We start from the raw sequence: 15,439 nt of genomic DNA on the forward strand, positions 1-15,439 counted from the left end.
TAGGCGTCCGGAGCCTGTGCTCCGCAGCGGGAGAGACCACGTCAGGGAGAGGCCCGCGTACCACAAAAAAACCCCAAAAACCAAAAACAAACAAACAAAAAAGTTTGGTGGAATTAATTTTCACAATATGGCTCAGTTATTGCTAGACAATGGAGTCTGATCAGTGTACCACCAACCACTAGAACCAGGACAGTGTTTCACAACCTTGGCTCATCATAAGAATCATTGGGCCATTTATTAAGAATACTATTTCCAGGTTTACCTCTAGAGCTTCTGATTCAGTATATCTTGGGTAGTATCCAGACATTTATTTTTAACAGGTCACTGTTACCCCCAATGTACAAACTCCAATGATTCTTATTATCAGGCAAGGTTGGGAAACACATACTGACTGGACGGATCTTCATGTTACTAACTTTTCTCCAGGCTTGCCCTTCATTCCAGGGGCTGAAGAGAATAGAGTTGCCATTAGAATCCATTTGCAATGACTTACTTAAAAGGTTATACTTCCATATCCTTCCAAAACTGACTGAAACAGATAATTAATTACATTCATCCTTCCACTTTCCTTTTAGTCAGACCCTGTTGCAGGCAGGTTGAGACTCCAACGAAATCTAAAAAGAAAAAGGCGTTCTTACTCAAAAACAAAACAAAATGAAAAACAAAAAGCTGAGGACTTCTGCTGAAAACAAACAGTATCTTTTCCCCTTTCCTGATGCTACTCTGAGGCAAAATACTAAAGATAGTGGAACTACAAGCCATAAAAGACTTGAGTTCTAACCCAAATTCAATCATTTACTAGATATACAATCTTTTCAAGTAACTTAACCATCTTGAATTTAGCTTTTTCATCTATAAAGTTTCAATAGAAACGCCTACCCTATCTACCTCTCTACATTTTTGCAAGGATTAGAATGAGATAATCTAAGTAAAATGCCTTTGAACTATAAAATACTATACATATGCTAATATTATTTTTACTATTGAAGAGCCACAAACTAATATGAGTAGTATTAACATACATAAATAGTTTGTTATAATAAGAACAATTAGAACCATTTGTAGTTTTCAAAAGTCAAAAAGACACTAACCAGATTTTTAAAATTCTATAGTAATTCCCTAATTTATATAGACTTACTTTGATTCCACAAGTGGCAGCATACACTCATACAGTCTGATTATACAGAAAACAAGCAAATGAAAATTCCTAATTTCTTCTGTATTGGTAATTACACTACATTTTCTCAGTTCCAAATGCACTCTTCTATACAATGTTTTTCATGGGACTCTGCAAAGTATATTTCTGCTTACCAAATGTCTTTGAATGAGATTCTGACAATAGAGAGCAGTAGAAGGAGACTGGAAGGCTGAAGAAGAGAAGATGGTCCTTCCTGTTTCGCTTCCTATTCCTATCAGTATCACCCAAGGGACAACCCTTCATCCTGACATTGGTTGTTGGTAATAGTCGCAGCTGGTTCCTGCTTTTCTACACTACCAGAATCAACCTCATTGTGCCCCCAGAGGTACCAGCATTAGCTGGCAGTGTACAAAACTCAGAAATGAGTCCCATCTCAGCAAACCTCTCCTCTAATTTTGTAGTTTCTGAAAATACAAACTTATCTTTGTTTTCCTAGCCCAAGGGGTGATAGTTACCTTCCTGAATTTAACACTCTTGAAGCTTCACAGTTTACTTTTTGCTTTTTAAAATCCTCTAAAACCTGTCTAAATAATTTATCATATTAAATTTTTCTGGCGAGTTTTCTGTTTTCCTGCTTGGACCCTTACTGATACTAACCATCAATTTAACAATCAGTTTCACAAAGATGACTTTTCAGGATGGTGTGCATGGACAGTAACTGTAATATGAATAGAATGTTAAACACAGTGTGCATAATGATGTCAAGATATATACTAGTGAGATAGAAAAAAAAAAAGCAGCCACCGTCATCCAAAATTAAACGGATGTTCAGAGCTAGACCACAATATTATTACATGCTGGCCTGGCACTCACAGTCAGGCTATTTTGTTCTCTTGCTGAACACATTGTTTAATTTCACAGACTACAATCTAAAACAAGATTATTCAGAGAATATGATAAGATGAAACAAAACAAGACTTCTTCATAATTTTGCCTCAACAGACAAAACCAAGTTTGCAATGCCACACGCAAAATACCCTATCACAGAATTGCTCCCACTTTCTCACAGCATCCAATCTAGAGCAAATCCTCACTTCCTTATACCCTCCCTTAAATTACCCAACCAAAGCCCAAATCCTCCAGTAAGTTATTTCTAACATCTTCTTACTTTGATGTGTCATGGTTCTCCATGGTATGTGTTCTCCTTTGCTGCAACAAGTAATAAACACAACTTATTTAACTACTGGTTTATTCTTAGTGGGTTTGACTGAGGGACATTGACACTGGTAAAATTTTCGTTGGAAGTGGGTGAGAGAATTTTCAGAGGCAATAGTTATATTCCATTGTGCATATAAAGTGTGCTTCCAGAAGAGGCTAGAAAGTGACCAACATGGGCGTTTCTCACAATGGCATTTTATATCTGATTATGTAATTATTTCATGAATACCTCTCTTCTTATTAAATCTAGGTTATTAGCTCCATGAGAGCAGGGAAAACATCTGTTTTTTCTCACCATTGTATCCCTAAGATCAAGCACAATGTCTGGCACACTGTGGACCTGTGTAGTACAATAGAAATATAATATGAGACACATACGTAGGCTTATATTTTCTAGTAGCAACATTAAAAAAATGGAAAACTGATGGTAAAATTAATTTTAATAGTATACTTTAACTCAATGTATTCAAAATTTTATTTAAACATGTAATTAGTATAAAAATTGAGAATTTTACATATTATTTTTACTGTACAAAATCTTTGAAATAATGTGTATTTTACATTTATAGTACGTGTCAGTTTGAATGAAAATTCCTAATTTCTTCTGTATTGGTTTGAATACAGAAGTGTCAGTTTGAATGTTAAATTTTCATCATACAAACTTGATCTATATGTAAATTTCATAAGATTTACAGTTGAAAAAGAAGATTCAAATACCTAAGTTTTCTAATAACTGAATTTTTTTTTAAGATTTATTGAGGTATAATTAACAAAAACTAAATTACACATATTTAAATTGTTCAATTTGATGTTTTGATATGTGTATATGCTCAAGAAACAATCTTGGACGAACATACCCATCATCATTATAAGTTTCCTAATGCCCCCTTTCAATCAATTTGCCGTACCTTTTGCCCTCTTACCTTACCATGCAACCACTGATCTGATTCCTATTTGCATTTTCAATAATTTTATATAGATGGAAGCATACAGTATGTACCCTTTTTACATCTGGTTTCTTTTATTCAGGCTGATTATTTTGAGATTCGTTCATGTTGATGTGTGCCTCAATAGTTCATGTTTTTAATTGTTGAGTACTATTTCTCTATATGAACAAAAACAATTTGTTTATCCATTCACCTGTTGATGAACATTAAGTTTGTTTCTAATTTTAGGCTATTATAAATAAAGCTGCTGTAAACATTCATGTACAAATCTTTGTATGGATATGTGCTATCACTCCTCTTGGGTAAATACTTATCAGAATAGCTGGATCATAGGATAGGTGTATGTTTAGCTTTTTAAGAAACTGCCAAACTGTTTTCCAGAGTGGTTGTACCATTTCACATTCCCACCATCAACGTTTGATTGTTCCTTTATCTCCATATCTTTGCCAATATTTGTTATTGTCAGCTTTATAGTATTATATTTTTGATTCCTTCATATCCTTACCAAAACTTGGTATGATTAAAAAATTTTAGCTATTATAATGGGTGGTCATATTGTGGTTTAAATTTACATTTATCTTATGACTAATGTTGTTGAGCAGCTTTACATGCTCTTATTGGCTATCTCCATATCTGCTTTGGTGTAGTGTCTTTCAAATATTTTGCCCACTTTTTTATTGGGTTGTGTTCCCTTATTATTATTATTTAACATCTTTATTGGAGTATAATTGCTTTACAATGGTGTGTTAGTTTCTGCTTTATAACAAAGTGAATCAGTTATACATATACATATGTTCATATACCTCTTGCATCTCCCTCCCTCCCACCCTCCCTATCTCACCCTTCCAGGTGGTTGAAAAGCACCGAGCTACTCTCCTTGTGCTATGCAGCTGCTTCCCACTAGCTATCTATTTTACGTTTGGCAGTGTATATATGTCCATGCCACTCTCTCACTTTGTCACAGCTTAACTTTCCCTCTCTCCATATCCTCAAGTCCATTCTCTAGTAAGTCTGTGTCTTTATTCCCATCTTACCGCTAGGTTCACTGGCATTTTTCACAAAAGTAGAACAAAAATTTTCACAATTTGTATGGAAACACAAAAGACCCCGAATAACCAAAGCAATCTTGAGAACGAAAAATGGAGCTGAAGGAATCAGGCCCCCTAACTTCAGACTATACTACAAAGCTACAGTAATCAAGACAGTATGGTACTGGCACAAAAACAGAAATATAGATCAATGGAACACGATAGAAAGCCCAGAGATAAACGCACCAACATATGGTCACCTTATCTTTGATAAAGGAAGCAGGAATGTGCAGTGGAGAAAGGACAGCCTCTTCAATAAGTGATGTTGGGAAAACTGGACAGGTACATGTAAAAGTATGAGATTAGAACACTCCCTAACACAATACACAAAAATAAGCTCAACATGGATTAAAGACCTAAATGTAAGGCCAGAAACTATAAAACCCTTAGAGGAAAACATAGGCAGAACACTCTATGACATAAATAACAGCAAGATCCTTTTTGACCCACCTCCTAGAGAAATGGAAATAAAAACAAAAATAAACAAATGGGACCTCATGAAACTTCAAAGCTTCGGCACAGCAAAGGAGACCATAAACAAGACCAAAAGACAACCCTCAGAGTGGGAGAAAATATTTGAAAATGAAGCAACTGACAAAAGATTAATCTCCAAGATTTACAAGCAGCTCATGCAGCTCAATATCAAAAAAAACAAACAACCCAATCCAAAAATAGGCAGAAGACCTAAATAGACATTTCTCCAAAGAAGATATACAGATTGCCAACAAACACATGAAAGAATGGTCAACATCATTAATCATTAGAGAAATGCAAATCAAAACTTCAATGAGATATCATCTCACACCAGTCAGAATGGCCATCTTCAAAAAATCTAGAAACTATAAATGCTGGAGAGGGTGTGGAGAAAAGGGATTACTCTTGCACTGCTGGTAGGAATGTGAATTGGTACAGCCACTATGGATATCAGTATGGAGGTTCCTAAAAAACTACAAATGGAACTACCATATGACCCAGCAATCCCACAACTGTGCATATACCCTGAGAAAACCATAATTCAAAAGGAGTCATGTACCAAAATGTTTATTGCAGCTCTATTTACAATAGCCCGGAGATGGGAGCAACCTAAGTGTCCATCATTGGATGAATGGATAAAGAAGATGTGGCCCATATATACAATGGAGTATTACTCAGCCATAAAAAGAAACGAAATTGAGTTATTTGTAGTGAGGTGGATGGACCTAGAGTCTGTCATACAGAGTGAAGTAAGTCAGAAAGAGAAAGACAAATACCGTATGCTAACACATATATGTAATCTAAGAAAAAAAAATGTCATGTTCCCTTATTATTGAATTTTGAGAATTCTTTCTGTATCCTGGACACAGATCCTTTATCAGCTGTACCATTTGTAATTATTTTCTCCCTATCTGTGGTTTGTCTTTCATTCTCTTAATGCTATCTGTTTATAAAAACAACTTTACTACAGTATTATGTTTACATAATATAAACAGTTTTTCAACTATAAATCATGAAATTTACATATAGATCAAGTTTGTATGATGAAAAGTTAACATTCAAACTGACATGGACTATAAATGGAAAAATACACATGATTTCAAAGATTTTGTACAATAAAAATATGTAAAAATCTCAAATTTTATACTAATTACATGCTTAAATAAAATTTTGAATATGTTGAGTTAAAGTATAGAGTTCAATGATTTTTAGTAACTTCACTTAGTGGTGAAAACATCATCATATATCAGTTTTAGAACATTGCAATCTCTGTAATATATCTCTCATGTCCATTTCCAGATATTCCATATTCCTACTCCCCAACCTCAGGCAACTACTGATCTATTTCCTGTCTCTATGAATTTGTATTTGTCTTTGGACATTTCATATAAATAGAATCATATAATATGTGATCTCTTGTGTCTAGCTTCTGTCACAGTGCATAATCTTTTTGAGGTTCATCTATGATGCATCATGTTTCACTAGTTAATTCCTTTTTATTACTGAATTTTATTACATTGTATGGATATACTGTACTTTGTCTATCCATTTACAAGTTGATGGACTTTTATGTTGTTTCCAATTTTGGGCTATTATTAAGGCTGTTACATCAACTGTTGAACATATGCATTCAATCCCACATGTAGAAGTGTTTTTGTTTCTCTTTGGCAGATACTGATGTGTGGAATTGCTGGGTTGTATGGTAGTTTATGCTTGACGTTTTCAGAAACTACCAAACTGTTTTCCAAAGTGGCTGTACCATTTTACATTCCCACCATCAATGTATGATTGTTCCTTTATCTTCATATCTTTGCCAATATTTGTTATTGTAGAGAGTGTGAAATACCTTATTTTGGTTTTAATAGGCATTTCCTGAATGACGTATGATTTTGAGCATCTGCTCATGTATTTATTAAAAATTTATGTATCTGCTTTGTTGAAATATCTGTTCATATCTTTTGTCCATTTTATGATCAGATTGTTTGTCTCTGTAAGAGTTTTTTGTATATTCTGGATACAAGTTTTTTAATGGATAAGTGATTTGTGTTTCCTTCTAGGCTGTTGCTTGTCTTTTCATTTTCTTCATGGTGTCTTTTGAAGTGCTAAAGTTTTGAATTTTGTTGAGATCCAATTTATCCATTTTTAAATTCTATGCACTATACTTTGTTGAACAGACTATCTTTCTCCTCTGCAATGAATTGTCATAACATCTTTGTATAAAATCAATTGACTATAAATATAACAACTTATTTCTGCACTCTCAATTCAGTTCTATTGTTCCAAAGCTATCTACCATACAATAACTTGAGCTATCTTTCTAAAAGTCTGCTCATGTCTTTTTTTTTTTTACTTTTGAAATCCTTTAATAGTTTCCCTTCTAAGGAAAAGTTACATCAAAATCTCCTGCATGTTAAAATACAGATTAATGGGTACTATACAGACCAACTGAATGAGCTTCTTTGAGCAAACTCAAAAAAAAAGTTTTCAAAAACATTTTAATGAAATTCTGTTATATTAATATTTTAAGAATCATAACAGTTGTAGCAGAAAGCCAGAAAATAGTATTGTTAAAATATTAGTTACTCATCACTTCTAAATACTGAAATACACACAAATAATAAATAGTAATGTAAATTATTTAACTTTGAGATGTTTATATCAATCATGATTCAATTCTATGATCAAATTAACTGGGCTTATTACATGTAGAAAAATTATGGTATTTTATGAAATACCTTTAAAAATTTTTTAAACTACAAAAATCTGCTCAAAGATTATACAATGTGCTGGTTACTGCATTTTATTTAAGGTTATCTTTTTAGTGTATATAAATATTATAATATCAAAATATGTCCTTTGAGATTAATTAATTTATTGAAGTGCAGTTTTGCCAACTTTACAAATATCATAACAACTTTCTCAATGGCATTCTTACTAACGAGACAGGGGAAACCCATTTGCTGCTTTAAATGAAAGATTACTTACTGCTCTTTTTCTAGAACACCCTGTAATCCAAGGCACAGTAAGGTTTCCTGAAATCTGTGGAAACAACAAATGGAATCTCAGTAAGGTATGCATTGACACTATTGGAATGCTGATCAACACCAAAGAATTCATACAAGATGTCAAGATAGGTCTGCATTCAGAGCATATCTCCCATGTGGACAATGCTGTTACCTTATTGAAAGCAAGAGATTTAAAAGGCTTTCTTTTGTGGGAAAATTCAAGAAGTAGTGCAGTTGCTCTGAAAATAATTCAAGAAAAATTTGAAGACATTTTTCAGGCCTGGAAGTACCCGGTTTGGAAGGTTTGGAAATCTATGGACAATAAAATTATTATAATAAAAATGCAGTGTTCTGTGGAATAAATGTTACAATAATTAAATAATTAACTATAGTCATCATACTGTATATTAGCTCTCTAGGTTTATTCATCTTACATAACTGCAAGTCCCTTTTTACATAGAAACTACTAAGGTGAATAGCTAGTAACACCTTATTACATCAGCATTGCTGCTCAAGGAGATAGATGCTACTCTCATAGGATTCTGGGGAGTGTTTAAAGAGACCAAGGTGCTTCTGTGAGCTATGGCTCAGGTTAGTCTGGACTTAACCATACCTTTTCCTGGGACACACAAGAATTGGGGAGTACTCCAGACTCTCACTTTGTCCTCTCCTTCCCTTCCAAACATATGCTTCCTGAGAGACCAAGTCAAATCAGCCTTGCTAAGTGGTAGTGGTGGTGGGAATGTGGTATTCAATCAAACGTTTATTGGTTTTGATAAATTATATTCAGTGATAGCCAATTAATTTGTATTATGCTTACTGATAAGAAGTGATGATCAAACAGTCAAAGTAAATAGTAGAGTAATACCCTCAATTATTCAAATTTCAGGTAAAAGAATACTGTCCCTGGCCACCAGACCTTCCATTTTACTTTGAGTTCAAAATGCATCAATATGGTAGGGACAGGCTAAAAATGATATAAACTCCAAATAATAGTTGTAAGGAAAATTTTTACTAAAGTTAAAAGCCCATTATGGTAAAATGACAATTAACTAGAATCCTTGAGGGTCATGAGAAGGTTTGAATAATTGATTTTTTTAAATGGTGAACAAGAGTGAAGAGAAAATTTCTACAGAAAAATTCTTTAAAAAGTATGCTTCTTGTCCTCCCACTAATACTAATACTTGGTATATGATACAATGTTTGCAAAGTAAATTGACTGCAAGTCTCAATGAAGGAGGTAAATCTGCTAAAATAATCACATAATATACTCTTGAAAGAATAGAGATATCCAACTATTTTGGAATATTTGTGCACATACTTCCATCTATTAGTGAGGATATTTTAAAACTGATTATGTAAAGTTGCTAGAGAAAACATGTTAAACCAAATGCATTGCAACCATCCCATAAACTAGTAACTAATAAAAAGTTAACATGAAACCATAACAATGATACACATAATAAACATGGTAATTGAATTTCTTTAAACATGGACCTTATACATTTTAAGAATATAAAATGTGGTTTCTTGATTAAGTCAGTTGTATGTAACCAAGAAAATGGAAGACTCCTATAAACACCTTAACATACAAATATTATAAATTCCATGTGATTTGGGAAGAGATGAAGTTTCACTTTTTTGTTTTATAACTCTGTGACACCAGTTACATGATACTCAAATGCTATATTCAACTACCCTCTATTATTTACTTTAAATCTATTCTTCAGTTCCTTATGTTTCTGCTAAAACTTAAGAATGGCCAAGCATAGTAGCTAAATTTGTAGGCTTTTTTGAATCATAGTACTGTATAAATGTTTCCCTCAAATTGGAACGTTTTCTTTGGTGCAAGAGTGATGAGAAGGTTTCTCCCTCACCAGAAGCTATAAAATATAGTATTTAAAATGAGTTGGAAAATATACTTATCATTTAAGTGATATTTAAGTTCCAAACACACTTTTCAACACCTTGGTTTGGAAAATTGCAAAATGAATCTACAAGACAAGACTAATTTAACAAATATATTAGAATTTACATATCCAAATGAGTACTTTGTGTTTCAAAATAAAAAGCTTTGGAAGTTATAAAGTCATTACAGTGATGTTGCTATTGTTGAAAGCACTTTGGGAACTTTTCTTTTGGAGTTGTTAGTTCATAACTCGCCTAGATATTCTGTCTCATTCATATTCTCTTTGTTTTAACTGAAAATATATCAGCTCAGATTGAACAGCCATATTATTCACTAAACGTGTCTCAGAATGAATTCTATTTTCCAAAATCAAAATTTCCCTGAAATGATGAAGATTTGTCACCGCTGAAAGCACTTATAAGAATCCCACAGGTCCTTAAAGCAATTGTAAAAGAACTTCAAAAACTTTTTGACAAATTGAACATTATTGAAATAAGTATAGATAACTTTCCAAGGTAACTAATTTGAATTCTCTTCAAATATTTATCAGACATCTCTGTACTAGGTGCTGTTTTAGGTGCTACAGGAAATAAAAAGATGGGTAAAACATAATTTCCTGGAGGGCAAGAACTATGATCTAGAGGGAAAGATAAGACTGGTATATGAATGACTGTAATACAAAGATAAATATGATAAGTGCCACAAGGGAGGTACAATAAATGAAGTGCAATAGGAGTTAAAGACACGGCAAAATTACATCAACTTGAGAATTTATATCTCAGCTGAACCTTAAAACATGAGTAGAATCTTGATAGAAATAAAAGAGCATTCCAGGGGTAAAGAATGGCATGAATACTGTGGAACAAAAGGATAGGGTGTGTTTGGGAATGGTGAATTCAGCTAGAACTAGAAAGGGAGTTGGGTCTTTGTGGAGGCCATGAATGCCAAGGTACATTTATATCTAATTCTATAGAAAATGGGGAGTCATTGAAAGTTTTTAAGCAGATGAGTTATATGGTCAGAATTGTACTTTTATACATTAGGATGATTAATGTGACTAAATGTGTACAATGAATTGAATAAGTATGGAAACTTTCACAATAATTTAGGCAAGAGGTAATCTAGGCTTGGAACTAGGTTAGAGGAGGTAGGAATTGAGAAGAGAAATATAAAACATATTTCTAAAGAAAGGTCTTGTGCATGAGATAGAAGATAACTAGACAGTCTGGAGATTACTGGAATAGTCTTTTTATGGCCATCATAAAACTGCCTCCACAAATGGCTGTCCTGCTCAAACTAATGGAGAGTTGCAGAGTCACAACTTTGAATGTAAATGCAAGGAAGTGCCTAATGTTGGAAATCTGCTTCTCTTGGCTAAAAGTGGATACACTAACGTATGTAACACACTAATTTTGATGTAAACTGGAGTCACATCATATGGATAGTTAAGATTTGTGAATCCAGCTATAACACTTACCTTTCTCATAGAAAATTATACTTAAAATAGATACCATATATCAGGATATTAATTATACTTTTTATACACACATTATTATACATGGTTATACATTCACAGGAAAGCATGCATATAGTTACTTTTGTGGATGATTTAAGGAATTTTTAAAAGCATTTTTACTATATTTCATTTTATATGATTTAGACCCTACATATGACTCTGTTGCAATATTTCTCCTAGACTATGAGATTCTTAAGGACAAAGTATCATGTTTAAAACAATTTAGTCTAATTATTTTTATATAGTAACACAGAGAATATACACAAAAAAACATTTGTTTGATTTCAAAAATCTTTGTTAGAAAGACAATTCTACACATATCATAGGTATTATATTTTTAAAACTTCAGAGCAGTTCATGGGTCTAACAAAGCTCTTATCTGAAATATACTATATTTTATATAAGCCAGGAAAATTAAGTATATTATTAATAAGCATATGCTTAAAGAGAAATTGATTAACTGAAACCCTCAGACAATAACCATGTCTCTCAGCAAAGTTCATCAGTAAGTGATTCATAAATTAATGTTTTAGCTTTCCATCAGTTGTTTTGGTATCACTTGAGCATTAAAACCTATCAAACCTATCAAGCATTCTGCTTTAATCAGCAGGGCTTCCTAGCTGTCTTTCAATTATGAATTATAGAGCATAGAGGACACTGCTGGGCGTGTGGTAGGCAATCAATAAATATATGTTGATTGAATTAACTTGTGCCTTTATTATTAACTAGCTTCACTTGCCATAATTCAAAAAAGGCCAAGAGTGGAAATATACAAGAGACCATTATATAGGGTAGGCAGTTGGGAGGAAGGGGGTTCATTGTTTCTGGTTGAGAACAATGTGTTCTGGAGCAAAGAAGAAAAGAAGTACCGGCTTATTTAAAAATATTTCCCCCTCGTCTCTCTACCAAGTCTAGAAAAGCTTTCAGAAACTAAATAAGCTTACAATTGAAATTTTAATATTACTACTTTTGGCTAAGGAACTAACACCGCTTTTTAAGTGTATGGATTGTTCTTATATTAAGTCATATGAAATTAGTGTTTAGAAAAGTTTACTAGCCTGACAAATTCTTGCAATTGACAACCAAGATGCTATTTGTTTTTTTCTATATAATTTTACTAGTTAAAAATTCACAAACCATAAGAGATTAAGATCAGAGAAACTGGAATTCTGAGACATTTCAATGGAATTATAAAAAGTACACATATATGGCATAACAAGCCTGATTTCACCACACTGATTCTAGAGATACTGGCTGTTAAAAATAATGGAAGGATATAAGTAAAATAATATAAATTATTATGTGGAATAATTAAGTTCTGATGCCAAGGACCTGGGGAGTTTACAATTATAAATCTGGATCCCCTGAAATTATACTCTCAAAAATATTTTAAAATATTATCTCAATGCTACTCATGTAAAAAAAATTGAGAAAATATAAAAAATTCTTTACTAACTTTAGAAAATAAAGTGTCAAATGTTAGCTTTAAGTTCTACATATATTTTTACAACTGAAATTAAATGTTTTATTACATGTACACTCAGAGATCAGTTCCTTAAAATACAGCAAAAGATTTATAGCTCTTACCAAGCTACAATCCTTGCTGGGCTAGACTAGCATTCTTAACATGAATCATGGTTTCATGTCTTTGCTTTTGCACATGGATCCATGTTGAACCAAAACATAGGCATTTAAAAGAAATCAAACATCCTGGTTGTTTGTTGCACTAACACTATATGTACTGATACACTTACTCTGTAATTTAAAAAACAAACAGCAGAGACAGCAGCAAGATGAATGTTTAAGCAGACCTAGAGTCTCATCCCTCTTCCCTGGAAACATCAAATTAAAAACTACAGATTGACAAGAATAACATCATGGTAGAAATTAGTCAAATATCTTACAGCAACCAAGCAACTAAACAACCAAGAAAAAACCATACTAAAAATGTAGGAAATTTCACAGCATTTTAAGAAGTATCACACTCTCTTCCTTCCTTGTGTAGCATGACATGGATCAGGGAAACTGTTGGCCTTGTCACCAGTCCCCTTATGTGAACCAAAGAGAACAGAGTAGACAGAATTTACAACATTCTAACCTGGCTTTGGGCTCCTTGAGAGATTCATCTCTTTAGCTCCTAACTTGGAACTTGCATAGCCAAAAGTGACACGACTCAGATCTCAGGCTAGGAGAAGTAGCAGGAAGCATCAGGCAAGACTCAAGAAAATGGCAAGAAGACTATAGACCCATATACACCTGGAGAAAGAGATTACTGATTGATGAATATACTAGATCATCTAAGGGTCTAGGATAAGCAAGAATGAGAATCTTCAGGAAATAAAGATATTTAAAAGTAGCTGCGTACAGAGGGGAATCAGTACAAAGCATGCACACAGGACCAGGGGAGACACATGCCCAGGAAAGGCCTACAAAGACCTTAAGCCTTTACACCAGTCTAATTAGTGAAAGTCTTCAACTGTGCAGACCCAGACTACAAAGACTGGGGGAAGTGGTGGTTTATTCAAATGCCCAATTTAAAAAAAAAATCACAGAATATACAGAGAAATAGGAAAACATCAGCCATTCAAAAGAACAAAATAAGTGTCCAGAAAATGTTCCTGAAGAAACATGAACATTGGATTTACTACACAAATACTTTAAAACAATTATATTAAATCTGCTTAAAGAAATAAAGAAAAACATAAAGAAATAAGGGTGACAATATATGTATAAAATGAGAATATCAGCAGAAATAGAGATTATAAAAGGAACCAAACAGAAATTTTAGAGCTGAAAATACTATAACTGAATGGAAAAATTAACTGAAGGAGTTCAACAGAAGACAAAAGAGGTGGAAGAAAGGATCAGTGAACTTGAAAAGAGGTCATTTCATATTATGAAGTTTGAGGAGCAAAAAGGAAAAATAATTCTTATCAATAAAAATGTAAACAGGGCCTAAGAGACTAATGGGACATCAAAAGCAGGCCAATATATGCATTATAGAAGTCCCAGAAGGAAGAGAGAAAGGCAAAGAGACAGAAACATGATTTGAATAAATACCTGAAAACTTCCCAAATTTGAGAAAAATAATTGATATACAAATTCAAGCAGTTTAAAAAACTCCAAGTAGGATAAACACAAAGAATTCCACACAGAGACACATTATAATCAAACTGTCAAAAGACAAGGACAGTGAAAGAATACTGGAAGCAGCAAAAGTGACTCATCACATACAGGGGATTCTCAATAAGATTATATGGGGATTTCATAGCAGAAAGCTTGCAGGTAAGAAGGAAGTTGGATAATATATTTAAAGTGGTAAAAGAAAAAATTATCAGCTGAGAACTATATATCTAGGAAACTGTCCTTCAAAAATGAAGGAGAGGGCTTCCCTGGTGGCACAGTGGTTGAGAGTCCGCCTGCCGATGCAGGGGATACGGGTTCGTGCCCCGGTCTGGGAAGATCCCACATGCCGCGGAGCCACTGGGCCCGTGAGCCATGGTCGCTGAGCCTGTGCTCCGCAGCGGGAGAAGCCACAGCAGTGAGAGGCCCACGTACCGCAAAAAGAAAAAAAAAAGAAGGAGAAATTAAGACATTTCTAGATAAATATAAGTTGAGTGAGTTTATTACCACTAAATATGCTCTGCAAGAAATGCTAAAGGGAGTCCTCCAAGTTGAAATGAAAGGACACTAGGCATTAAATTGAAGCCATATGAAATTATAAATTTCTCCAGTAAAGGTAAATACATGGGCAAATATAAAAATAAGTATTAATATAATGTTTGGTTTGTAACTCCACTTTTCATTTTTCTACAGGAATTTAAAGATGAAGCCATAAAATAATTATAAATCTGTTAATGGGTACACAATATATAAAAATGTAAGTTGTGATATCAGTAAAATGGTAGGACAGAACTGTAAAGGATTAAAGTTTTTGTATGCAATTGAAGTTGTTACTATCAATTTAAAATAGATTGTTATAACTTTAAGACATTATATGTAATTCCCATGGTAAACACAAAGAAAATATGTATAGAATATATACAAAAGGAAATGAGAAAGGAACCAAAAAGAGTTACTATAAAAAAGACAGTTAAACAGGAAGGAAAGTAGTAATGGAGGAAATGAGGGACAAAAATATTTA

At 33.3% G+C, this 15,439-nt stretch overlaps 1 protein-coding gene across 1 annotated transcript in view; it reads right to left on the minus strand.

Moving 5' to 3' along the window:
* The window catches only part of HDX (highly divergent homeobox), a 172,215-nt gene that overhangs the window by 92,440 nt on the left and 64,336 nt on the right, over positions 1–15,439 (minus strand). The window contains exon 4 of the mRNA XM_032620009.1: positions 7,851–7,904. Coding sequence (XP_032475900.1) covers positions 7,851–7,904 — 54 coding nt within the window. The remainder of the gene's footprint in view (positions 1–7,850; positions 7,905–15,439) is intronic.

Source organism: Phocoena sinus, chromosome X (assembly GCF_008692025.1).
Source record: "Phocoena sinus isolate mPhoSin1 chromosome X, mPhoSin1.pri, whole genome shotgun sequence".
In the NCBI taxonomy this organism is placed as follows: Eukaryota; Metazoa; Chordata; class Mammalia; order Artiodactyla; family Phocoenidae; genus Phocoena; species Phocoena sinus.